At 40.9% G+C, this 25124-nt stretch overlaps 1 protein-coding gene across 1 annotated transcript in view; it reads right to left on the reverse strand.

Annotated features, from left to right (window-relative positions):
* Positions 1-2879: 2879 nt before the first annotated feature.
* zgc:92140 (uncharacterized protein LOC447854 homolog) overlaps positions 2880-25124 on the reverse strand; it is a 116209-nt gene continuing 93964 nt past the window's right edge. Inside the window, exons 3-6 of the mRNA XM_034180201.1 lie at positions 17238-17323; positions 9267-9334; positions 8326-8386; positions 2880-4025 (exon numbers count right to left, since the gene is read on the reverse strand). Coding sequence (XP_034036092.1) covers positions 3984-4025; positions 8326-8386; positions 9267-9334; positions 17238-17323 — 257 coding nt within the window. The 3' untranslated portion in view covers positions 2880-3983. The remainder of the gene's footprint in view (positions 4026-8325; positions 8387-9266; positions 9335-17237; positions 17324-25124) is intronic.

Raw genomic sequence — 25124 nt, forward strand, 5'->3', positions numbered from 1 at the left:
TCACCCTCGTTTCCACACCAGGAGCAACATTCGGGAATAAATCCGAGCAGCAGGGAGAGTGAGAAGCGCAGATTAGTCCAGGCGCCGAGGACTCAGTCCATTCACAGGGGCGCAGTGTTGCCAGATATGAAATATGAAACTATCGTACCAAAACCTCAAAATTATCGTATTTTGGAAGAAATGATCGTACACAAACAAAACGCATACAACGTAGCTATTTTAGCGTTTTTTTTTAATTTCCAAAGAATTTTACGTCACATTTTTAAACAGTAATTATAGTAATGGGGAAACTAGAACGCACTACTAGAAAGATTTTTTTTTTCTGTGAAGGGACACAAACGTGTTAATTACCAGACTAGAAAGAGTCGAATTCAACCTCGAGGTCGCTGTCGTCATCCGAAGCCATGGCCATTTGTGCAGATTTTATTGAACACAGAAAAAATGTTGACACCTCCATAAGGAACTTGAACTTTTTTTTATTTTTCTTGTATATCTCTTTGCTCTTGTGTTTCGTTCGTTTGTTATTGCATTTGTTGAAATAAAGTTTCGAAAAAAAAAAAGATGTTGGTTGGGGAATCTTCCTGTCACGGCAGAGATTGGACGGGAACTCATTACATTGTATGAGAGGGGGCGGGCTTTCAAATGGCCACGTGTATGCTTCTCTAATTGTCATTGGCTGTTGGTCATGTCAATCATTGTGCTCGATGTAAGTCACCGTTGTGTGATCAAACGGAAACAAAACTGAAACCTAAAATAAGACTGCGCCGTGTATGAAACACTACAGAACTTTTATTTTGACACAAATTCAGGACGTGGTTCTGCAGCTGCGCCGATTAAATGCTGTAGCTTCACCGATCACGGACTTTCCTCGTGTTGACAGCAGCGCGCGGTTCGAGAACACTGTATTTCCATAATCTCTATAAATATGGGAGGGCCGGCCCACGCACGTGAAAACGTGCAGCGGCCCACCGGGCAAATGCCCAAAATCACAGATTATCAGTCCGAGTATGAGTGCAACGCTGCAAGCCGAATATGTGTCTACTCACTAACCGCCACACTGGAAGCCCCAGATATGACCTGTTGCAGCGCAGAACGATTTGAATGTGTCTGTGATTTAACAATGGTTGAATCAAAGGTCTTTAATCACTAAGGGCCCTTGGGCAAGGCCCTTAATCCCCTAGTTGCTCCCGGTGTATAGTGAGTGCCTTGCATAGCAGCAGCCTGACATCGGGGTGACTGTGAGGCATTATTGTAAAGCGCTTTGAGCATCTGATGCAGATGGAAAAGCAGTATATAAATGCAGTCCATTTAGTTAGTCAAACTAAGAAAACAAGAGGAAGTAAAAATTTGCAAAAACAACTGTTTTTCTCGTGCTGCTTTTTCTTTTTTCTCCTCTGTCATGTTCATTATTCTTCAATTCCCCAAAAGATCATTTACAAATCAAGTACAAACAAGTATGAATTTCAAATAATCAACACAATGAATTACTGTAAGTCTGAATTTCTAAAACAACTCAGTTTAAAAATCTAAAATGGTGAGATATCGCCAGAATTCTGAAATCAAATATTAAAGCTGCCATTTTTACTCCCCACGAAGTACCCGTGCTGCTCAATGTGCACTTTTAGATGCACATTAAATATGTACATTTAAACCGAGACAGAATATATCAAGATGCTCTTTATGGTCAAAAATCCCCCATCATCTAATTAGCTCACTGACTTCCTCAAAACAACAAGTAGCTGTAATATTCATATGAATTCTGTATATCTGAAAGCACAGACACAAACATCATGTTCACACCCGTCCATAGTGACAAGATATAACATTTTACAATGTGCTTACAATTTAGAGGTGAAATACAGTTAACCAGTGACAGAAGGCAGCAAAGTACTCAAAAATGTCACTTAAATTCTATTTTGAAGTTCTTGTAATTGAGTATTTGTATTTTCTGGTACTCAATCTGCTGCATAGTGAGTAAATATTGTACTATTTACTCCACAAATATTATCTGACAACTTTTGCTGCTCGTCATTTTGTAGATTCAGATTAACAGAAAATGTAATAATACATAAAATATTTTATTAAACAGTATGGCTTTTTTGGTCCACAGGGGGAAGTTCAAAAATTACCTGGCAGTATGTAAAGCAACATATGAAATATGGATGTAATACAGCACTTTGTCATGTTCTATATGATGCCAATACGGACATCAATCTGATTGATTTCCCCGTCTGAAAACAGCTCATTTGTTTTAAAAAAAATGCATTTAAATTCACCATCTAACAAAATATTAACTCAAACTGTGAAAGAACTATTGTGCTTCCCTAAAGTAAAACACACACACACATTACTCAGATGTGCAGACGTCGATCAGACTCAGCACACCCCAAAAATATTAATGAAATTAAACTAGTTCCAGATTTTGAAGTAATGAAAATCAATAATTTTAATTTCACTAATGTATACATATTATTCCGAAAAGGGCCGTTCTTCATGAGAACTTTTACTTTCAGTAAAGTAAATAAGTAAGGAAGACCCTTCGGCTGCTCCCTGGTTTTCCAAGGTGGGTCTGCATGTTGATTTGGCACAATTTTCACGCTGAATGCCCTTCCTGACACAACTCCATGTTACATAGAGAAAATGTAGTTTTACTTTTGGTTACTTTCAATAAACTTTAATGTTAATACGTCTGTATTTCACTGAACATATTCTATGCATTGAATTGACTGATATCTACAGTGGTATTACTATTGTATTTAAGCCAAAACATCCAAGTACAAGGACAAATAAGCTGCAATGCTGATGTTACACCAGCAGGTGGCGCAGTATTGGTTTCCCCTTTAGGCAGTGTGACCTCACACAATGAACCAGCACACACGTGAAGCATCTGTATTTTTATTTTCGATAGAAAAAAGTATTCAAAATAATATGACAGGAAATATCCGATAACGACAACAAAAAATATGACCAGGCCTGTGTCTCCATGGCAATCACACCCCCCCCCCCCCCCTTCAGCTCAGCCCAATTTGTTGCTGCGGTGCCCAAGTGTGTGTAAAATATGGATGGTCACAGAACACTTGAGATTGACCGTCTGCTGGTGAAATGAAAAGGATAGTGTGTGTGTGTGTGTATGTCCTTGGAGTTGCTGTGTTCGGGTCCTGGAGGGCTGAGACACAGAAGCTCTGAAGTCTTCCCGGTGGGGCGATGATGTCACACCACAGAAGAAGCCAAAATTTGAACAAAACAAACAAAAACTCAGCAAAGTGAAATTAAGTCAGCTGGAAAGCAAAATACAAATTTAAAAAATAAAGTCCTTGATTTCTGAAGGCAGGAGGAGTTTTGAGTTTCTGAAGCAGCTTGCTCCTACACACACTCTTATTAAAATATCACATTTACTCCTCTTTGCCCCCCCCACCCCCCACCCCACCTCAGACCAACCTCGCTGCAGGCAGACGAGCCAAAAACCTTTAGCGCGGATCATATTACGTAACTCTGCCACCTTCACATCTTCTCCTCCAGGTTTCCACTCTTCTGCTCATTCTTCTCCACGTGCGTGTCTCAGTCCTCCCGACACCCACCAGGACAAAGTTCCTGGACCCCCACATTCTGATAATCCTTTCCTCTGCTGGAGTTCAATGCTTGAGACAATTCTCTTACGTGCTTTTCTCTGCTCGGTGTGACATCTGTCTGTCCATCCACGGCTCTGCCTCCGCTGTCTGTCCGCTGAGGGGGCCTGAGGGGGCGTGGCCCTAAGAGACCAGGGCCCCAGTCTCTGAGGAAAGTCCTTATGTGCATTCTCTTTCTCGCTTTTAAAATACTATCTTTGCCATTTGTTCCAAAACCCTCACATGCTTACATCATCATGTACAGTGTCCCGTCAAATTTACATGGGGAAAACACTGGTTCAGTTCTATAGTTCACAAGTGCGCACACACACACACACACACACACACACACTGAGGCTGTCTGTGGGAGCCGCTGTGCTATGTCCCGTCTTCCTCTTCCTCCGAACAGTAGTCTCGTCCCTGCACACAGACGGAAAGAACGACAGAAAAGAGAAATCACATCATTTGAAATAAGGGCTCAGCTGGTAGTCAGTTGACTGTACGGGCGCCGTGTTTCTTCTTTCATCAACAGGATGATGAGTTAGGGTTAGGTTTTTAGTGCAGCTGTTAGACACTGTCATATTGAAGGGTTGGCTGAAAAGTTATGCTCCCGACTCCATTATTTCAAATATGGGGTTAAAATTGTGTCATTAATATTTGTAAATGCACACAGGGTGATCTACAAATAATCATTGATTTGCAAATGTGTTCAGATGTGTTCACAAATGCAAATGTCATATTCGTAACTTGTAAATTTGTCTTTGCAAATAATGTTGTATTTGCAAATATAAAACTTAATTTGTAAAAAAAAAATTACATTTGTAAAACTGGAAATTGTATTTGTGAATTAGAAGATAAGACTGGACTCGCTTGATTATGTTCCTTCTTGACGAATTGCGATAAAGTCAATTTTCCCTCCAAGGTTCACGCTAGCTGATACATAATCAAGCGAGTCGAGATTCATCGCATTCATCACAGATGAAAGCGATGAATGCGTGTAATTGGTGATCCACAAATGCTGAAACTCAATTCACAAGTACAATTTCCAGTTTTACAAATGTAATTTTTTTTTTTTTTTTTTTTACAAATTAAGTTTTATATTTGCAAATACAACATTATTTGCAAAGACCAATTTACAACTTACAAATATGAAATTTGCATTTGTGGATATCTGAACACATTTGCAAATCAATGATTATTTGTAGATCACCCTGTGTGCATTTACAAATATTAAAGAGACAATTTTAACCCCATATTCAAATAGCTGAAAATGTTGCTACATTCATATTTTATTTTATTTTGTGTTTTTATTTCTATTCACAATGCTCTATTACTTTGTAACTTTGGCAGTGCTGCACATGAATCCAGGGGTGGATGGTGTTTTGTTTGTTGCTCCGTGTTCCGTCTTCATGATTTTATATAAACAACAACTCAGACTGAGTGGACAAACTGCCCTTTTGTCTGACAGACTGACTGAAGTCTAAACCTTTTACAACTCCTAAATCTGTAAGTACAGAAGGGTGCAGACTTCACGGCCTGCCATTCATCACTCAAGCAATGATACAATGAGAAGCAGTTTGAATTTAAAAAAGAAAAAAGACTGGAAGCAATTTGTGAACCTAGCAGGATGTGGAAGTTGACATTTCTGTAGACTGTCTTCATGGTCAGATCGTACGAGCAGGACCGCTCCACCCACGTGCTGCCAAACATCTCTTCTCTGTGTTCAGTCCACATATCTGCCAGTTTTCATTTGTGGGAGCCACCAAGAGTCACATGATTTGCATGGTCACATGACTGACAATAGCATTATGATGCGCTGAATAACTAAAAGAAAAATTATCCTATCGTAGGATCGTCCAGACAGATGTGACTGGCTGTCGCCGAGCGCCAGCTCTTTATATTTGGTCTGATCAGTGGGAATGACAAGGGTCCTGACAGAATGGAGGTACAGAGGCTCATATGGACTGGTGCAGAACCAACAACCTGTGTCTTAATGTGAGCAAAAAAGATCGCTCTCCACTGAACATCGACAGCTCCTCTGTGGACATCGTCCAGAGCACCAAGTTCCTTAGTGTTCATGAAGAGGAAAAAACTCACATGGACCCTCAACACCAGCTCCACTGCCAAGAAAGCTCAGCAGCGTCTCTACTCCCTACAGAGACTGAGGAGAGCCAATATCCCACCCCCATCCTCACAGCGGGACTATAGAGAGCTTCCTGAGCAGCTGCCTCGCTGCCTGGTTTGGGAACTGCAACGCAACGGACCATAAGACCCTACGGTGCATAGTGAGGTCAGCTGAGAAGATCACTGGGGTCTCGCGCCCTACTGTCATGAACATTTACACCAACTGTTGCACTCCAAAGGCCAAAACATGGTGAAGGACCCCACCCACACATCTGACTCTCTCCTCTTCCTCCTTCTCTCTGGAAGAAAGTTCCACAGCATGCAGGCCTCCACGGCCAGCACGGGACAACAGTTCCTTTACTCAGACCACCAGACTGTTAAACCAGAGCTATGATCCACTCACACTCACTCACCCTGCACCCCCCCAACCCCCAAGACACTTTCATTTCAGACTAAGGTTAAATTACTGTTGATTTAAATCAAATTGTTTCATCACTTTATCCCCCATGCTGCTGTTTTACAGCAATACTTTGCCGTGTTGCACATTTAAACAGTCCTGTTACCGTACATCCTATTTGCATTTGTTCCAGTCATTCTGCACACCATCAGTACTGTTGCCTTGAACTTACTAAGGTGCACTTCTGTCAACACTTTGGGGCCGGCCTTCAAACATCTGCTGGGTGTCGATATGGTCACTGCTCCAGTCCAACAGTCTCTAAATCTAAATTGTTTTTCAGGCCATCAAAGCCACTGTGGCTCATCTTGAATAGTTTTTATGACTGTTTGTCCAACGACTGAAATCTACTCGAGCTGTTACAGAAAAAGTCATCACCAAGATGACTGGAAAACTAAGAAAGAGACCAGTTCAACTCAGTTCTATTCTATTCTATTTAGTATTTCATTTATCACAGCAAACCTGCCTCAAGTCGCTTCACAACCAAACAGTCTCAGTTTGTTGCCTGAAGTGTCGCACAGATGAAGCAGCACAATTCAAGCTCATCTCTCTTCAAATACGTCTTTGAACTACTTCCTTTGTCATCCACTCAGATCATACAGACTACTTTTAAGGTGAAGAATTTAAACCTGAACATCAGTCCCTGTCAGCGTCTGTGAACATCAGTAAATAGTAAAAAGCAACAGTTATAATTCCAGTTGCAGAGGAGCGTTATCATCTGTTAGTCGGAGTCACACACAAGGTGTAGCGTGTCTCTTTAAATGAGAAGACCCAGCTGCTTCTTTAAACACTCCAAGACCCCATCACCCCCCCACCCCACCACCACCAGGAGTGTGCAGGCCCCATCACCATGGAAATATAGACTGGAATGGACGTGCGCGCCTCAATCTATTAGTGTCGCTCAAGACAGGAAGGCGCCATTACTAAGGGTGGAGATGTGCAGACCATCAATAATAAACTGACCACTTTTTTTTTTTTGCACTACCGTCGCTATTAACGGATTTTAATAAATGTAGGCTTGTTTTAAAGCCATTTGAAAGCTCTTTCCAATGAACCTATGCATGTGTGGATGAAAAAAACCTTTTATGTAAAATGCAGAAATTTGGGGAAATTATGACAAACTGTGCTGCTTTTCTCTCTCTATTGTCGCTATTTGTTAACAGATTTTAATAAAAGTAGGCTTGTTTTAAAGCCCTTTAATTGCTCTTTCTAATGAACCCATACATGTTTGGGTAGAAAAAAAATGTTTTATGTAAAGTGTGGAAATTTGGGGAAAATATGCCATTCTGTTCATTTACTGTGATGTTTTTTTTTCCTGTCATCATAATTATCGATGGATTTTTATAAATGAAGCCTTGTAAGTTGTATTCAAGCTGATTAAAAGCTCTAATGACCCATAAATGCCTGGATAAAAAAATCCTTATGTACGAGTATTAAAATATAAATCTGAAGTATGCCTTGCCATTGTGCTCATTTACCTTGCTGCTTTTTCCACTGTAATATTATTGCCAGTCTTTTAATGACAACAACATATATATGATTTTTACTAACATTTTATTACAAGTCGATATAAAGCCATTCAGAATTTATGACTTTTGACCCTCAATCAGGGTAAAACATACCTCCTCCATCCCCCCAACCACACTGTTAAAATTTAAATGCCGCCTGTGACCACCATGTACATATCATATTAAACAACAACTGCAAGTATATCTATACATAAATATATTTAAACATTTTTGTTTCCATATCTGTATGCATGTGAACGCAGCTTAATGAAAAGAACTTATGGCGTTGAGTTATAGTATAGTTTCAGTAGTATATAGTTTCATACTCAGTTAGTATATAGTCTCAGTATATCGATATTAATTTGCAACATAACGACTTTAAAATAGACATTTGTTTTACATAATTACATTAAGGCTATTGTACAGTTCATTTTCACATTGGAGAATTTGTTTTTGTAGTTGGTGCAGTTGATGGTGAAGCACTGGCTGCCTTTTTCCCCCTCATTTCGCTTATGTTTAACAGGCTCAAGGCGCTCTCTCCACCCTTAGTAATGGCCGCCGTGCAGCACGCCGCTAGTCACGTGACATCCATTCCAGTCTCTATTTCCATGCCCATCACCCCCCCACCCCTCACCTTCTCAATCTTCTCATCCAGCATCCGGAAAAATTCCTGCTGGCTCTCCGATGTGTGAATACTGAGGGGGAGGCAACAAACACATGATGAGAATTTTCCATTACACTCCCCCCACCCCACCCCACCCAACACACACTCACACAAGCGTGTCACTATCATGTCAAATCTTTACATTTGAGCCAGTGAAAGAGTTTAAGTAATTCATATTTAGGCGCCATGAAAAACAAAACAAAACATTCATTTATTATCCCGCCCGCATGCCGAAATCAGCATCACTTCTTCTGTTTATTTATTTAGGTGCATTTCATTGACAGCAGTACAGCAAGTGCAAGAACTGGCACGGCCACCGAGTTTACCGAGTCGGGCCGTAACTTGACATTTGCTGTCACTGATGACCACACAGTCAGTGGCTCTGTGTCACACACATACAGTGTACATGTTGGTCATGCTACTAGCGTGCAGCACACTGACTCTATTCAACATGGAAACAAGACTTATTTTAAAAATATGATGTTTTCAGTTGCCCACTTGGTATGCAAGTGCTCTATGCGTCATTTTTCAGGTTTGAAATGGCGTTGTATTTAGCTGTTTCAAAGAAAAAGAAAAAAAAACTGCCCACCCTCATCACTTTTTTCTGATGTCAAGGATAATAAACTAATGGTTTTTATTTTTTATGGGGCCTTAAATAATTATTTTAAATACTAATGCAGGCCAAAACACTGCAGCCCACAGATGCACAGAGTACAACTTTGACCAGGAGGCAGCGACACACGAGCCGGACACAAAACGTCACCAACGTCACGATGGTAGAGTTTAAAATGCATCTGTAGGAAGCTGAGCATCATGCAGTAATTATTTATTACACAAATAACTGTGTGTGTGTGTACAAATGAAGAGACCGTCCTGACAGAATGCACCATAGCATTCTGATGGACACTTACTTGGACTTGATGTTTGTTGCAGTGACTTCTTTCTGCTGTTTGCCTCGGTACTGAACATTACTCTTCTCCTGAAATATACACACACAAATGCATGCACCATTAATTGTCATTAGTAGCTGATAAACAGCCAAAACTCAAAGCAGCTCGTCTCCGATCGTAGCTGCGTGATGCAGTTTGATCCTGGTCCAGCTGACGCAGATCTAATAACCACAGGAGATTATCAGCTCATAACGGACGGCCACTTTGCACGGTTGTGAGTTTGTGTTCTCAAAGAATCAAGTAAATGCTCATATGCTAACATGCTGCAAGCTAACACGCTGCACGCTAGCATGCTGCGTGATGTGAGCTAAACCAAATAACTGTACAGAACAGCAAAAAAAGTACAAAAGAACAACCAAGAAATATTTCAATTCCTTAACACAGTACCATGTTTTACAGATGCCACTCTTTTTGTGAAAATATAGTTTTTGTAAATCTGCACTGTAATTGGCAGCAGTGGACAAGGCTAACGGAAAAGTTAACAACTGCTAATCCGCTAAGTGAAGTCAACTGTGATAATGCTAAAGTGATAAACTGCTAACACATGGATTTGAAGCTACAGATAACTGATAACGTTTATCATACAAATTTAGGTTTGTTATGGGTCTAAAACAATGAAAAGTGTAAACATGGAGGTTCCAAAAACGTTAGCTACATCAACACATACAATTAAAGAGTATTTAACATTCAACATGCAATTTATCCACAGCACAGGAAGTATTACACAAATAAATATTCAGAAATTAAAAAACATACATGGAAAATATTTTTTTAGAATCTGCCATGCCTTTGCTCTCCTCCAGGTGGTGCTTTTTACTTTTTTGTTTTGCGTGTTGATGCATATACGTGGTGTGTCCATAAAGTAACGGTCCTTTTTATTTTTTTTTTAAACTATATGGATTTCATTCATATGTTTTTACGTCAGACATGCTTGAACCCTCGTGCGCATGTGTGAGTTTTTCCACGCCTGTCGGTGACGTCATTCGCCTGAGAGCACGCCTTGTGGAAGGAGTGGTCCCGCCCCCTCATCGGATTTTCATTGTCTGGAAATGGCGGAATGAAAAGGACTTTTTTTCCATCAGAATTTTTTCAGAAGCTGTTAGAGACTGGCACCTGGAAACCATTTGAAAAATTTATCTGGCTTTTGGTGAAAATTTTACGGGCTTCACAGAGAATAAGGACTTTAACTACAGCTTTAAGGACCCCTTTAAGGACGGTCGGTGCGCCGCGCTCCGAGCTGCGACATTGGGGCACAAACCACTGGATCATTTCTAAGCTGATGGCTCTGTGGATACGAGACCTTCGTGTGCTCTTTCTCTGGTTATCACAAGAGCTGGACATCAGCCATTTTCCAGCAGATTTCACTTTTAACAAGAGATTTTGTCATGGAAAGCCGCGCGGAGGCTTCGCGCGTCACGACCGATTAGCTGATGAAGCGAGTCAAAGGAACACCTCCGTTTCGGAGTGTTAGAGGACAAGTTGGGACATGTCCAGCTCTCCACAAGTTCTCTTATACTCACTCGACTGGTAAGCACTGAAAGCCAAGATAGACATGTCCAAATGTGTCCTATGACACTCCGAAACGGAGATGTTCCTTTGTCTCGCTTCATCAGCGAATCGGTCGTGACGCGCGAAGCCTCCGCGCGGCTTTCCATGACAAAATCTCTTGTTAAAAGTGAAATCTGCTGGAAAATGGCTGATGTCCAGCTCTTGTGATAACCAGAGAAAGAGCACACGATGGTCTCGTATCCTCAGAGCCATCAGCTTAGAAATGATCCAGTGGTTTGTGCCGCGACGTCGCAGCTCGGAGCACGGCGCACCGACCGTCCTTAAAGGGGTCCTTAAAGCTGTAGTTAAAGTCCTTATTCTCTGTGAAGCCCGTAAAATTTTCACCAAAAGTCAGATAAATTTTTCGAATGGTTTCCAGGTGCCAGTCTCTAACAGCTTCTGAAAAAATTCTTATGGAAAAAAAGTCCTTTTCATTCCGCTATTTCCAGACAATGAAAATCCGATGAGGGGGCGGGACCACTCCTTCCACAAGTCGTGCTCACAGGCGAATGAAAAAACTCACGCATTCGCACGAGGGTTCAAGCATGTCTGACGTAAAAACATATGAATGAAATCCATATAGTTTTTAAAAAAAAATAAAAAGGACCGTTACTTTATGGACAGACCTCATAAGAACAAGCATACAGATTCTTTACTGTCATTGTAACAAGTACAACAAAAGGTAACATGCAGCCTTCAGTGTAAATGTAAACCTATAAATAAATCACACACAGACTTTAAAGGTCTGGAGAAGAAAAGAAAATAAACAGAAAATTTAACAGAATGAAAGAGGTAGGGCAGACCGAGGTAATTCCATACCCGGGGCAATTCCATAACCAGATTTTTTTTCTCCTGGTTATGGGTCTTTAGGATTGGAGGGGAGAAAGTTATATTTCACATATATTTTATAACAAGGCTTCTGATTGGCTGTTGACCTTTGAACCTGTCTGGCCAAAAATATGGCAGCTGAGCAGACAACAAAAAACAATCTATATTTTTAGGGTCCAAAACTACACCATCCAAGCTTGCATTTTGGTAAGTATGTTTCTCTCAAATAATTGTATAGAATTGATATGTTTTCAAAATAAAGGATCTAATAATGTAAAAATAGATATTATATCTTGACCTGCAGACTCAGTTGTAAAATGATTTGACATATTCTCAACACTGTGACTGGGGTAAATCCATACCTCTGGGTAAACAATGAGTTGTTAGGAAACATTTAATTTCTTAGGAATACATTAATTGATATCGGCTTACTCACACATATATTTAATGATTAAAAAAATGTGAATTTTGTGTTTTTAAATTAGTATTTTTTCTATCTTTCAAAGTTTTATGTGTTTAATATATGTTTTGATATTCTATTGGATTGTGAAACTAAAATGGGTTTAGCAAGTTGTTGTTTCCTTAAAATTTAAATTTCAAGATTGACTAAAAGATATATGACTGAATTTCTGACATTGCTGAATGTTTTACTGTTAACATTAATGGGGTATGGAATTGCCCCGTTCCAAATTTTATTGAGATCTTTGTAATTTTAATGAATAAATATTATTTGCATGTGCAAAGGTGTAGTTCATTTATGTTTTTGTTTAGTAGGTATTGATTGTTTGTTGGAATGAATTTGAATTGATTCTGCTTCTACATGGTTAACATATCCAAATTTATAAAAGTAGTGTATGGAATTACCCCAGTCTGCCCTCTGTCCAGAACACAATTTAAAAAAGAAAAAATATATTAGTATGTCGTAGCAAAAAAGAGATTACATATATAAAAAAAGAGAAAAGTATGTACAAAACTGTGGATATTTCATTGGCAGTGGATGTTGCACATAAACAAATACTTCCCTCATTCCAAGTGTGTCATGTGACCTAGCTGTTTGGTTCCAGTGGCATTCAGAGCTCCAACAACAACTGGGCAGAAACTGTTTTTCAGTCTATTTGTTCTTGCTTTAATGGTCCTGTACCATCTGCCTGATGGCAGCAGCTCAAACAGAGAGTGTCCAGGGTGGGACAAGTCCTTCAGGATGATGTTGGCTCTCCTGAGACAGTCAGGGCTGTGATGGTCCCTCAGTGTGGGCAGAGGGCACCCAGTGATCTTCTCTGGAGCTCTTTCCTGTTTGCCCCCATGCAGCTGGTAAACCACGTCCAGAGACAGTATGTCAGGATGCTCTCCATGGTAGAGCGGGAAAAAGACACCAAACATCTCTCGTTGAGGTTATTTTTCCTAAGGATTCTCAGAAGGTGGAGTTTTTGCTGTGCCTTTTTACCAACTGTGTGGTGTTCCTGTCAGAGGTCAGTTTATCCTCTATGTGGACTCCCAGGAAACAGAAGTCCCTGACCCTTTCCACACAGGTCCCCCAATGATAACGGGCTGAATGTCTGTTCTGTTCACAAATTTGTGGCAACTGCTGTCAAGACTGAATGTTGATACTGCCAAGAACACTGCCACCTACTGGATGGCAGTGTTCATGGCAGTATGAACAGCCACACATTCGTTAAAAGTGCTGAATCAGTTTTGAAATTGCTTTTTTTTTTTTTTTTTTACAAATGAAACAAATTACATATTTACACATACAGATTTATTTGTAAAACCCACCACATGTTTCAGTAACTTGTGTGTTATACTGACCATCCAACCACTGATGTCAGGAAACTAATGTTCTCATAATTCATTGCGGCATATGTGTCTAAACGCTAAAACCTTCAATATTAGTGCATTACTTTAAAACTAAAACATATAACTGATATTTTCACTTTCTAAAATGACAGACGTGACATTAAGTTTAATAACTTGTCCGGAATTAGTTTGTTTAAAATTTTAACCACAAGTCAAAACTGTCTGCCTGTGCAAGACAACAGTAATATGCCGGCAGGTCTGTATGGTGTTAAAAATAAATTTAAAATTAAAATTATTATTTTTTTCTTCCTCTTCCTTTCTCTTTCCTTTCTTTCTGGTAGTCAGCTCTCCTCTGCCTGCAGAGGATAGAGCTCTACCATTCATGGCTGTCCATCTGCTACAAAACATGTAACAGGCAGGCAATAAAATTGTTGATTTCAGACTTTACACGTTTTTAACTGTTAAGCTTTATTCACTATGCCCGTAAGAATATGTTAGCGGTCTAAAGGTTATCGGAACTACATTTATCAGAAGCTAAGTGGTCCGCTGATGGTTTTCAAAGTTATCTGGAAAGCTAATCTGCTAACGAAAATGTTAGCTTTGATAATTACCGGTTAGTGGATTAGTGGAACTGTGCCCACCACTGGTATCAACGGTGTACATACCAACTGTATAACCAGTTCTGGAGGGCACAAATGCTGCATTCTGGGCCCACAGTGGTGACACTTCATCAGTTCATTACTTTTGGAGTAAATGGTAAAGGGACTGCATTTATATAGCGCTTTTCCATCTGCATCAGACGCTCAAAGAACTTTACAATAATGCCTCACATTCACCCCGATGTGAGGGTGCTGCCATACAAGGTACTCACTACACACTGGGAGCAACTGGGGGATTAAGGACCTTGCCCAAGGGCCCTTAGTGATTTTCTGGTCAGGCGGTGATTTGAACTGAGGATCCTCTGGTCTCAAGCCCAGCGCTTAACCACTAGACCATGCTAATATGAAACTAAATTAAGAGTGCAGTACCTTTCATTTCAAGTCATATTCACATGCATTACTACCCAAAAAGGATTGTTGAGGACACACATATTTAAAAAGTCTAAATGCAATAACCACTGGTTCAAAATGGAAAACCACAGAGTTTCAAAGAGATTTCACTGTTGGGGTGATGATGGAAATGTTTAAGATTCCCTTCACCTAATCCAACGCTCACGGCACAAAGTGACAAAGTAATCGCCTGCCACAGTCAAAACCCACAAAACCAATCAGTCCTTTTTCTCACAGCCCCGAGACAATTAAAACAGGGAATAATGGAGAGAGGATTTTAACTGTGGAGGAAATAGAGAATTTTGTCAGTAACATAGCGAGCATGTGAAATACAAATGCACAAATCAATTTTAACAATTAGTAGTGGTCTTCATCTCACCCTTATTCCCAAAAAAGTTGAGGTATGGGATTTATTTCAGCTATCAGTGCAGTGTCATTCTACAACCCCAATTCCACTGAAGTTGGGATATTGTGTGAAAGGTAAATAAAAACAGAATACAATGATTTGCAAATCCTCTTCAACCTATATTCAGTTGAATACACCACAAAGACAAGATATTTAAAGTGCAAACTGATAAACTTTATTATTTTTGTGCAAATATTTGCTCATTTTGAAATGGATGTCTGCAACATGTCTCAAAAAAGCTGGGACAGTGGTATGTTTACCACTGTGTTACATCTATAGGAAGCTTTACAGTTGTATGCAAAGTTTTTGGCACCCCTGATAATTTTCATGATTTTCCTTTATAAATCATTGGTTGTTTGGATCAGAAATTTCAGTTAAATATATCATATAGCAGATGGACACACTGATATTTGAGAAGTGAAATGAAGTTTATAGTATTTACAGAACATGTGCAATAATTATTTAAACAAAATTAGGCAGGTGCATAAATCTGGGCACCCTTATCATTTTATTGATTTGAATACATTTAGCACTAATTATTGGAACACAAAATTGGTTTGTAAGCTCATTGACCCTTGACCTCCTTACACAGGTGTATCCAATCATGAGAAAGGGTATTTAAGGTGGCCATTTGCAAATGTTTCCCCTCTTTGCATCTCTTCTAATGAGTGGCAACATGGGAGCCTCTAAACAACTCTCAAATGACCTGAAAACAAAGATTGTTCAACATCATAGTTTAGGGGAAGGATACAAAAAGCTATCTCAGAGATTTCAGCTGTCAGTTTCCACTGTGAGGAACATAGTGAGGAAATGGAATACCGCAGACACAGTACTAGTTAAGGCCCGAAGTGGCAGGCCAAGAAAAATCTCAGATAAGCTGAAGCGAAGAATGGTGAGAACAGTCATAGTCAACCCACAGACCTGCTCCAAAGACCTACAACATGAGCTTGCTGCAGATAGTGTCTCTGTGCATCATTCAGCTATACAGCACACTTTGCACAAAGAGATGCTGTAATGCAGAGGAAGCCTTTTCTGCATACACTCCACAAACAGAGTCGCTTGAGGTATGCTAAAGCACATTTGGACAAGCCAGCTTCATTTTGGAATAAGGTGCTGTGGACTGATGGACTAAGATTGAGTTATTTGGACATAACAAGGGGCCGTATGCATGGCTGAAAAAGAACACAGCATTCTAAGAAAAACACTCGCTACCTACAGTTAAATTTGGAGGTGGTTCCATCATGCTGTGGGGCTGTGTGGCCAATGCAGGTACTGGGAATCTTGATAAAGTTGAGGGTCACATGGATTCTAGTCAATATCAGCAGATTCTTGAGAACAATGTTCATGAATCAGTGACAAAGCTGAAGTTGCGCTGGGGCTGGATCTTTCAACAAGACAACAACCCTAAACACTGCTCAAAATCTACTAAGGCATTCATGCAGAGGAACAAGTACAACATTCTGGAATGGCCATCTCAGTCCCCAGACCTGAATATTATTGAAAATCTGTGATGTGATTTTAAGCGGGCTGTCTATGCTCGGAAACCAACAAACCTGAGATATTTTGTAAAGAAGAATGGTCCAAAGTACCTTCAACCACAATCCAGACTCTCATTGGAAGCTATAGGAAGCATTTAGAGGCTGTTATTTCAGCAAAAGGAGGATCTACTAAATATTGATGTATTTTTTCTGTTGGGGTGCCCAAATTTATGCACCTGCCTAATTATGTTTAAAGAATTATTGCACACTTTCTGTAATCTTATAAACTTCATTTCACTTCTCAAATATCACTGTGTTTGTCTGCTATATATTTAACTGAAATTGCTGATCCAAACAACCAGTGAATTATAAAGGCAAATCATGGAAATCATCAGGAGTGACCAAACTTTTACATACCACTGTATATTCCTCTTGAGTCTTATCTTCACTGGCTGGTATTCCAACATCCTTCCCAAATCCTCCTAGCTTCCCTTCAGGAATCTAACTAGCATGTAGTCTCCCTTTTCTGTCAGTCAGTATCCAGCCATAGCACCCACACCGCAAATGAAAATGGCAGCAAAAACCAATGTTTTTTTTGTTGGTTTGTGTCCTGCACAAAGATCTGCAGGAGTTCAGCAGCCACATTGCAGCAGCATGTTCACTTTGGCTGTACGTGAGACAACATTTTGTACGTTTATATAGATATAAGGCTGTCAGAGCGTGCAGAGTGAAGGCGCCAGCTCTGGACCCTAGCATGGGTCTGATTCCTGAGCTGATGAACCATCAGGAAAAAGCTGTCAGTGGGTTTGTCCGCGTGTGCATTTCTCACCAGATTCTCTTGGTTGCATGCATTCACCCTGTTCTCCTCCCCTCGCATGTACTTCACCTCCTCCACTCCCTTCATCTTGTATTCATCTGAGGAGAGAGGGAGGTGGGATTACAGCAGGGAAATAAACAGGCATTCATCAGGCGTCTCCTGAAAAACAAACATCCATTCTGCTCCACATGCCCCCCCACACCCAGCTCTCGCCTCATTGCATTATCATTACTGATGGTTACCCAATCGATCATGACCCCGGTAATCTCATAGGTTTTGATACTATGGTTCAGGAAGCAGACATGACGACCCGGTGGGGGGGTGTCAAGACAATCGCCATATTTTCCCATTATAGCAACATATGTGAGTACCGGGAAAAGATAAGTGGAAGAAGGTACGAGTGCGAGCTGCAACGCGTGTGTGATAAGTATGTGAAGTAAGAGGAGGCGAAGCAGGAAGAAGAAAGCAGCAGTAGCAGATACGGAGGAACAGAGCTGGAGGGGATTAAAGATCAGCGGGACGGCTTCTACGCGACATGGACGGTTTAGACTGCTAAAATTAGCTAAGTGGGACTGTCAACGGTAACACTTCTGTAAAGCTACACACCATTAACACGTCCCCCACTGTGGTATTTTGACATTTCTAAATCCTTATCAGAGACCTTCAGCAGCTTATTGGGAACGTCACAACAGTTCATCATAATAGTTTGACAGCAACAATGCAGATGAATCGCTCAATCCAGATTACATTATACAAACCAGTGGATGAGGTTGCCTTCAATTCCAATTTAATTTTTAATTCTAATTATTTATACAGCACCAAATCACAACATACGGAGCTGTATCTACATGGGGGGGCTCCTTGTGGGATTTGTTTCCATGACAACAATAAACAGCCTATGAATAGCTTATAATGTATGGCAATAAAAACTACTCACCCTAAGCCTGAACCATGCATCTGTTCAATCTACTATCAGATATGAGGGTTTTTTTTTCTGTCTCTGTTGTGATCACTTCTGAGTGACAATAAATAAAACCTCTCCTGTTTGCCTAAAAAGGTGCTGCAGTGACATTTCTGTGCTGCAGTGGATTTTCATCTTAAAAGCACCAGGAAGTGGTGCACTAAAAAGAAAAAGTAGGATGTGCCATTTTTTTCTGCCTGCAAATGTGGTCTGTTCTCATTTAGAGCAACTGAGAAGAAGAAGAAGAAAAAAATGTTGCCGCCCAGAAAAAATAGGCTATATGGGCACGAGACATCTTAAGGTGCTATACACAAAGTAAGGTTGAGACCTTACCCACTCCATTAGCAAGCACACTGCCGGCAGTGAGAAGCAAAACCCCCTATGTTTTTTTTTTTTATTATAGGAAGAAACCTCAAGCAGCATGGACTCAGTGAAGTGACCATGTGGTTTGGCCATACAAACAAGACAAAGCCAAAACACACTGGGTTCTGCAGCATGAAGTGGTGTGAGTCTGTGATGACTCATGCTCAGGATTCCACTCTTGGTAGTCCAACTGCTTATCCCTCTGACCTCTCTGCTCTTTAAAAGATACTTAGATATGAATGGGCTATGTGAAACCTGGCTTAAACCTACAGCTGTCCTCCCCTTAAATGAAGCCTGCCCACCAGCATATACATTTAGTCGCGTCCCTCGTGATGCGAGGCAAGGTGGGGGTGTTGCTCTTATTTATAAATCTAGGTTTAGCTTATTAGCTGCTGGGGGTCACAAATATAACTCGTTTGAGCATCTGATTCTCCGCTCTGCTCAGGATATTGCCAAGGTCAGAAGAATAAAAATCAGCCGTATTACTTTGTCACTGTATATAGGCCTCCTGGCCCATATTCTGAATTCTTAGATGAATTTGGTGTGTTCATCTCTAACTTGTCAACTAGAGCAAATAACATTCTTGTCATTGGTGACTTTAACGTTCATATAAATAAGTCTTCTGATCCCCTCTGCAAATCATTTATGGAAATTGTGGATGCATTTGGATTTCGGCAATGCATTCGGGATTCAACACATTAGTGGAAATACCCTGGATCTGGTTCTTGCACGTGGTATTGCTGTCACGAATATTGACATCATGCCTCTTACATCAGTGGTCTCTGATCACTCACTTATTAAGTTTACAGTTTCGCTGCCATGTTTAGTGGAACAACAACAACCTTATTTATCACTGCAGTGATGCATCAACTCATCAACTAAGACTGAACTAGAAGCTAGACTGCCTGATGTCTTAGCCTCACTTTTGACAAATACCCAGTCAGTAGACAGACTTGTGGATAGTTTAAACTCAGTGCTCAAAACGACACTCGACATGATTGCACCACCTGTGTTGAAACCGCGCTCCCCCAAATCGCAGTCACCTTGGTTCAATGATTACCTGCGTGACCTCAAGCATAAAACAAGAGGTCTTGAATGGAAATGGCATTGTTCAAAATTAGAAGTATTCTACCTTGCATGGCGTGATGGTATCTTAGACTATAAGCATGCATTATTGGCTACAAAGCGGACCTATTACTCTGATTTGATCAACAAAAACAATCATAACTCAAAGTTCTTGTTCGACACGGTGGCAACACTAATTCATGGACAACCACTTGTAGCTCGATCTCCTTTTACAGCACAAGATTTCCGAGATTACTTTAAGAAGAAAATAGATGACATTAGGTTGAACATATCCCAGCATGCCTTAACCCAGCCACTACACCCTGCTATTGAGGTGGGCGCCACTACTGAGGTATTACCTAGATTTACAGAATTTGATAGTATCTCTCTAGACATGCTGACGAAACTCGTAACGTCAACAAAAAGCACAACCTGTTTATTTGATCCTATACCAACAAAACTGTTTAAGGACCTGTGGCCCACTCTTGGGCCTATTGTGCTGGAAATTATTAATCTTTCTTTAACTTCTGGATCTGTTCCTAAACATTTCAAATCTGCAGTGATTAAACCATTACTTAAGAAACCTAATCTTGACCCTAGTGTATTGAAAAACTATCGGCCGATATCAAATCTATCATTTTGCTCTAAAATTCTGGAAAAAGTGGTGTCACAGCAGCTCATAGACTATCTTACTGAGAATAATCTCTTTGAGCCACTGCAGTCTGCTTTTAGAAAATATAATTCCACAGAGATGGCTCTCACTATAGTGGTGAATGATCTTCTGCTTACATTGGATTCGGACACCACTACAGTTCTGCTGCTGTTAGATCTCAGTGCTGCATTTGGATCATCATATTCTACATGATAGGCTGGAAAATCATTTTGGGATTACTGGGAGTGCCCTTGCATGGCTGACATCATACTTGACCAGTCGTTCTCACTGTGTTTTGTACAGTAACACGACCTCTAACCTTAGTGACATTAAATTTGGGGTTCCACAGGGGTCTGTCTTAGGCCCCCTGCTTTTCTCCCTTTATATAGCACCCCTTGGGCACATATTGCGGCGTTTTGGGATTACCTTTCACTGCTATGCAGATGATACTCAGTTATATAGATGATGATGATGATGATGATGATATATGCCGATAACTGCTGGTAATCTCGTTCACATAAAATCCTTAGAAGATTGCCTTGCAACAGTGAGAAGTTGGATGTCTAGAAACTTCCTACTTTTAAACTCTGAAAAGATTGAAGTGATGGTTCTTGGTCCAGTGAGACATCGGCATCAATTTGACCAGTTAACACTCAGCCTAGGCTCGTGTGTCATACATCACACTGACAAAGTGAGGAACCTTGGGGTTATTTTTGATCCTTCGTTGTCCTTTGGCCTCCATATTATAAATATTTTACTTTTATTTCACCTGCGAAATATAGCGAAGATTCATCGCATCCTGTCTATGGCTGATGCTGAGACCCTGATCCATGCATTCATCTCTTCTAGATTGGACTACTGCAATGTTCTATTTTCTGGTTTACCACAGTCTAGCATTAGGGCTCTCCAATTGGTTCAGAATGCTGCAGCCAGACTTTTGACACAAAGCAGAAAGTTTGACCACATTACACCTATTTTGGCGTCTCTTCACTGGCTTCCTGTCCCAGTGAGGTCAGATTTTAAGGTTCTGCTACTAACCTATAAAATTATTCATGGACTGGCACCTCTCTACCTAGCTGACCTAATTAAACCTTATGTACTGGCCTGGGCTTTACGTTCTCAGGGTGCAGGACTACTTTGTGTCCCTAGGGTGAATAAGACGTCTGCGGGTCACAGAGCTTTCTCTTATCGTGCCCCTGTTCTGTGGAATGATCTCCCTGCGTCAATAAAACAATCAGATTCTGTGGAGACTTTCAAGTCCAGAATTAAGACACACTTATTTTCCCTTTCATAAGGCTAGCATACTGGTACAGTTTTGTTTTACGCTTTTTACTCTTTTAATTCATGTTATTAGTAACTGGAGCGGGCTGCGAACCTCAACTTCACCTAAATTCTGGGTCTTTTAGTGAAGCTTAGGGCTAGCGGCCGGCGATCACCTTAGTATTTCTTCTGTTTTTCTTGTTGATTAATGCTGGCAAATTATACAGTATTTTTTGTCTTTCTGATGCCTGATTCCATTTTTTTCTCTGTTTAAGGTGCAGCTCCATCCAGAGATGGGAGTTGTATTTGTGTTGGCGACCCTCCTGTCCTGTGCACCAACAGCAATTCTTGCATATTCGTCCGTGAATTGTTCTGTGAATTATTTCTGTAATTTATGTTTGTGGCATGGCCCAAGCAGAGGGTCACCCCTTTGAGTCTGGTCTGCTTGAGGTTTCTTCCTCAGAGGGAGTTTTTCCTTACCACTGTTGCTCTGGGGGTTGGTAAGGTTAGACCTTACCTGTGTGAAGCGCCTTCAGGCAACTCTGTTGTGATTTGGCACAATATAAAGGAAAATAAATTGAAATTGAACTTCTGAGATACAGATTATTTTATCCCTCACTAGTGTCCAGGAATCTGAATGAAATTAATCCAAATCAAATGATCAAAATCTGGTGGGCAGATGCTTCGGTTTCTACAGAAGTTGTACTAATAGTATGATTATAACATTTTAAAGTGACTATCAAAGGTTTGTAATGACAGATTTTCATGAGTGAAAAAAAACAAACTAAAAATGACTTCTGCTGTCAGTGGACAGAATGATAAAACAAACAAACAAACATTCTAGAATCCAGACCCAGATCATCTTGCAGGAGCATCAAACCAGCCTCCTGTGTTTGAATGTGCTAAGAAAATCAAACCAACGGTTTGTAAGTGCTGAGCTACGTACCATCACAGACAAATGCTTCACAACGTTTTCCGAGTTCAGTTGTGTTCTGATCTGAAGTACGAGTGACCACGTGAAACACACAAATCCTAAGGATAAAACACTGTCCTTAAAATAGTACATAAATATAAATAAATACCAAAAATGTCAATGAACTGCACATATATGGCACTTTTCTGGTCAAAGTGCTTTACAGCGATGCCACACACACACACACCGTGATGCTGTGCACGGTGTTCAGCACACACCGGGAGAGACTTGGGGATCCAGGATCTTGGCCCTGAGTGATTTTCCATTCTGACTGGGATTTGAATCCTCTGGTCACAAACCACCACTTTAACCACTCGACCATCACCTCCCCAATGTTAAAATGATATGATAAATGTGATTTTTTTTTTTCTTTTTTTGCTCATACTTCTATCTTTACTTTTCAAAGCACCTGAATCTTCCAAATGGTCTCCACCTGGCTGTCGCCCAGTTTCTGGCAAAATTTGATGCAGTAGCGCTGCTCCAGTCATTCCGTCATTTTCCTTAAAATGAAAATCGGTCGAGAACACAACACACGACCTCACACAAATGCTGCTTACCAGCAAATGACGCAATCGACAGGCGAGAAAAAATTCACGCATGCGCACGAAGGCTCAAGGTTGGCTCATGCAAGCACACATGGTTCAAATCCATCAGGTTTTTGCAAAAAATAAAAAGGTCAGATACTTTTCTAACAGACCTCGTATTATTCACGCCTTTACTCGTCATCATGATTTGCCCTTTTGATGGACGTTATTTTAGCAGCAATTTACATGTTTTTAAATAGAAATACAGTACTGTGCAAATGTTTTAGACACATTTAATGCATCATAAAAGGATTAAAAATCATGAAAACCTGATAAATATTCATCAAATTAAATGTGTGATGAATTTCAACTCTGATGATAATCTACGTATAAGTCACAGAACCGCAAAACAATTTTAAGGATAATGTGTGATGTGTGATAATGAGTAATTGTGTTTTACAATCATTTTAATATTATGATTGGACTATTAGATGCATGGAATATTACGATTTAAAAAGCGCAAACACAGCTGACAATAAATGGCTTCACACAACCACTAATCATGCAAGAAAAATGTTTTTGTGTTATTCATATTCTGTGAAAAAATGGGAAAAAAAAATCTAAAATTCTAACAGGGGATGTACATTTTTGAGCACAACTGTAGTTAGCCTGTTGAAATTACTCAAGTTTAGTTGAAGTATTGAAATAGAGAATGAAGAACTCACTTCTGCACTTAGTAAATTGCAAACACTCATCATTACTCATCTTCAACTGTTGATCCGGGTGCGGGTCACGGGGCAACAGTTCCAGCAGGGGACCCCAGACTTCCCTTTCACGGGCCAGAATGACCACCTCTGATGGGGCTATTCCAAGGTGTTCCCAAGCCAGTGTGGAGATATAACCACCCACCTGATACTGGGTCTTCCCTGGGGTCTCCTCCCAGATGGATGTGCCTGGAACACCTCCCTAGGGAGGCGCCCAAGGGGCATCCGTACCAGATGCCCAAACCACCTCAGCTGGCTCCTTTCAACGTGAAGGAGCAGCGGCTCTACTCTGAGCTCCCCACGGATGACCGAACTTCTCACCTTATCTCTAAGGGAGACATCAGCCACCCTCCTAAGGAAGCCCATTTCAGCCCCTTGTAACGCGATCTAGTTCTTTCGGTCATGACCCAACCTTCATGACCATAGGTGAGACTAGGAACGAAGATTGACCAGTAGATCGAGAGCTTCGCCTTTTGGCACAGCTCCCTTTTTGTCACAACAGTACAGTTGAGCGAATGCAACAATGTCCCTTCTGCGCCGATTCTCCAGCCAATCTCACGCTCCATTGTCCCCTCACTCGTGAACAAGACCCTGAGGTACTTGAACTCCTTCACTTGGGCAAGACCTCATTCCCTATCCGGAGTAGGCAATCCATCAGTTTCCTGCTGAGAACCATGGCCTCAGATTTAGAGGTGCTGATCCTCATCCCAGCTACTTCACACTTGGCTGTGAACCGATCCAGTGGGTATTGGAGGTCACAGGCTGATGAAGCCAACAGGACTGCATCATCTGCAAAAAGCAGTGATGAGACCCTGAGTCTATCAAACTGGAAACCCTCCTCCCCCGTCTACACCTCAATATCCTGTCCATGAATATCACAAACAGGGTTGGTGACAAGGCGCAGCCCCAGCGGAGGCCAACCCCCACCGGAAACGAGTCCAACTTACTGCCGAGCACCTGAACACAGCTCTCGCTTTGTGAATACAGAGATTGGATGGTCCTGAGAAGGGACCCCCTCACTCCATACTCCCGCAGCACCTTCCACAGTATCTCTCAGGGTACCCAATCATACGCCTTCTCCAAGTCCACAAAACACACGTAGACTGGGTGGGCATACTCCCAGGCACCCTCCAGGATCTTTGTGAGAGTGAAGAACTGGTTGGTTGTCCCACGACCAGGACAGAACTCGCATTGTTCCTCTTCGATCAGAGGTTCGACTATCAGCCAAACCCTCCTTTCCAGCACCCTGGAGTAGACTTTACCAGGGAGGCTGAGTAGTGTGATACCCCTGTAGTTGGCACGCTTTCTGGTCCCCTTTTTTAAATATGGGGACCACC

The sequence above is a fragment of the Thalassophryne amazonica genome, chromosome 10, assembly GCF_902500255.1.
Source record: "Thalassophryne amazonica chromosome 10, fThaAma1.1, whole genome shotgun sequence".
NCBI lineage: Eukaryota > Metazoa > Chordata > Actinopteri > Batrachoidiformes > Batrachoididae > Thalassophryne > Thalassophryne amazonica.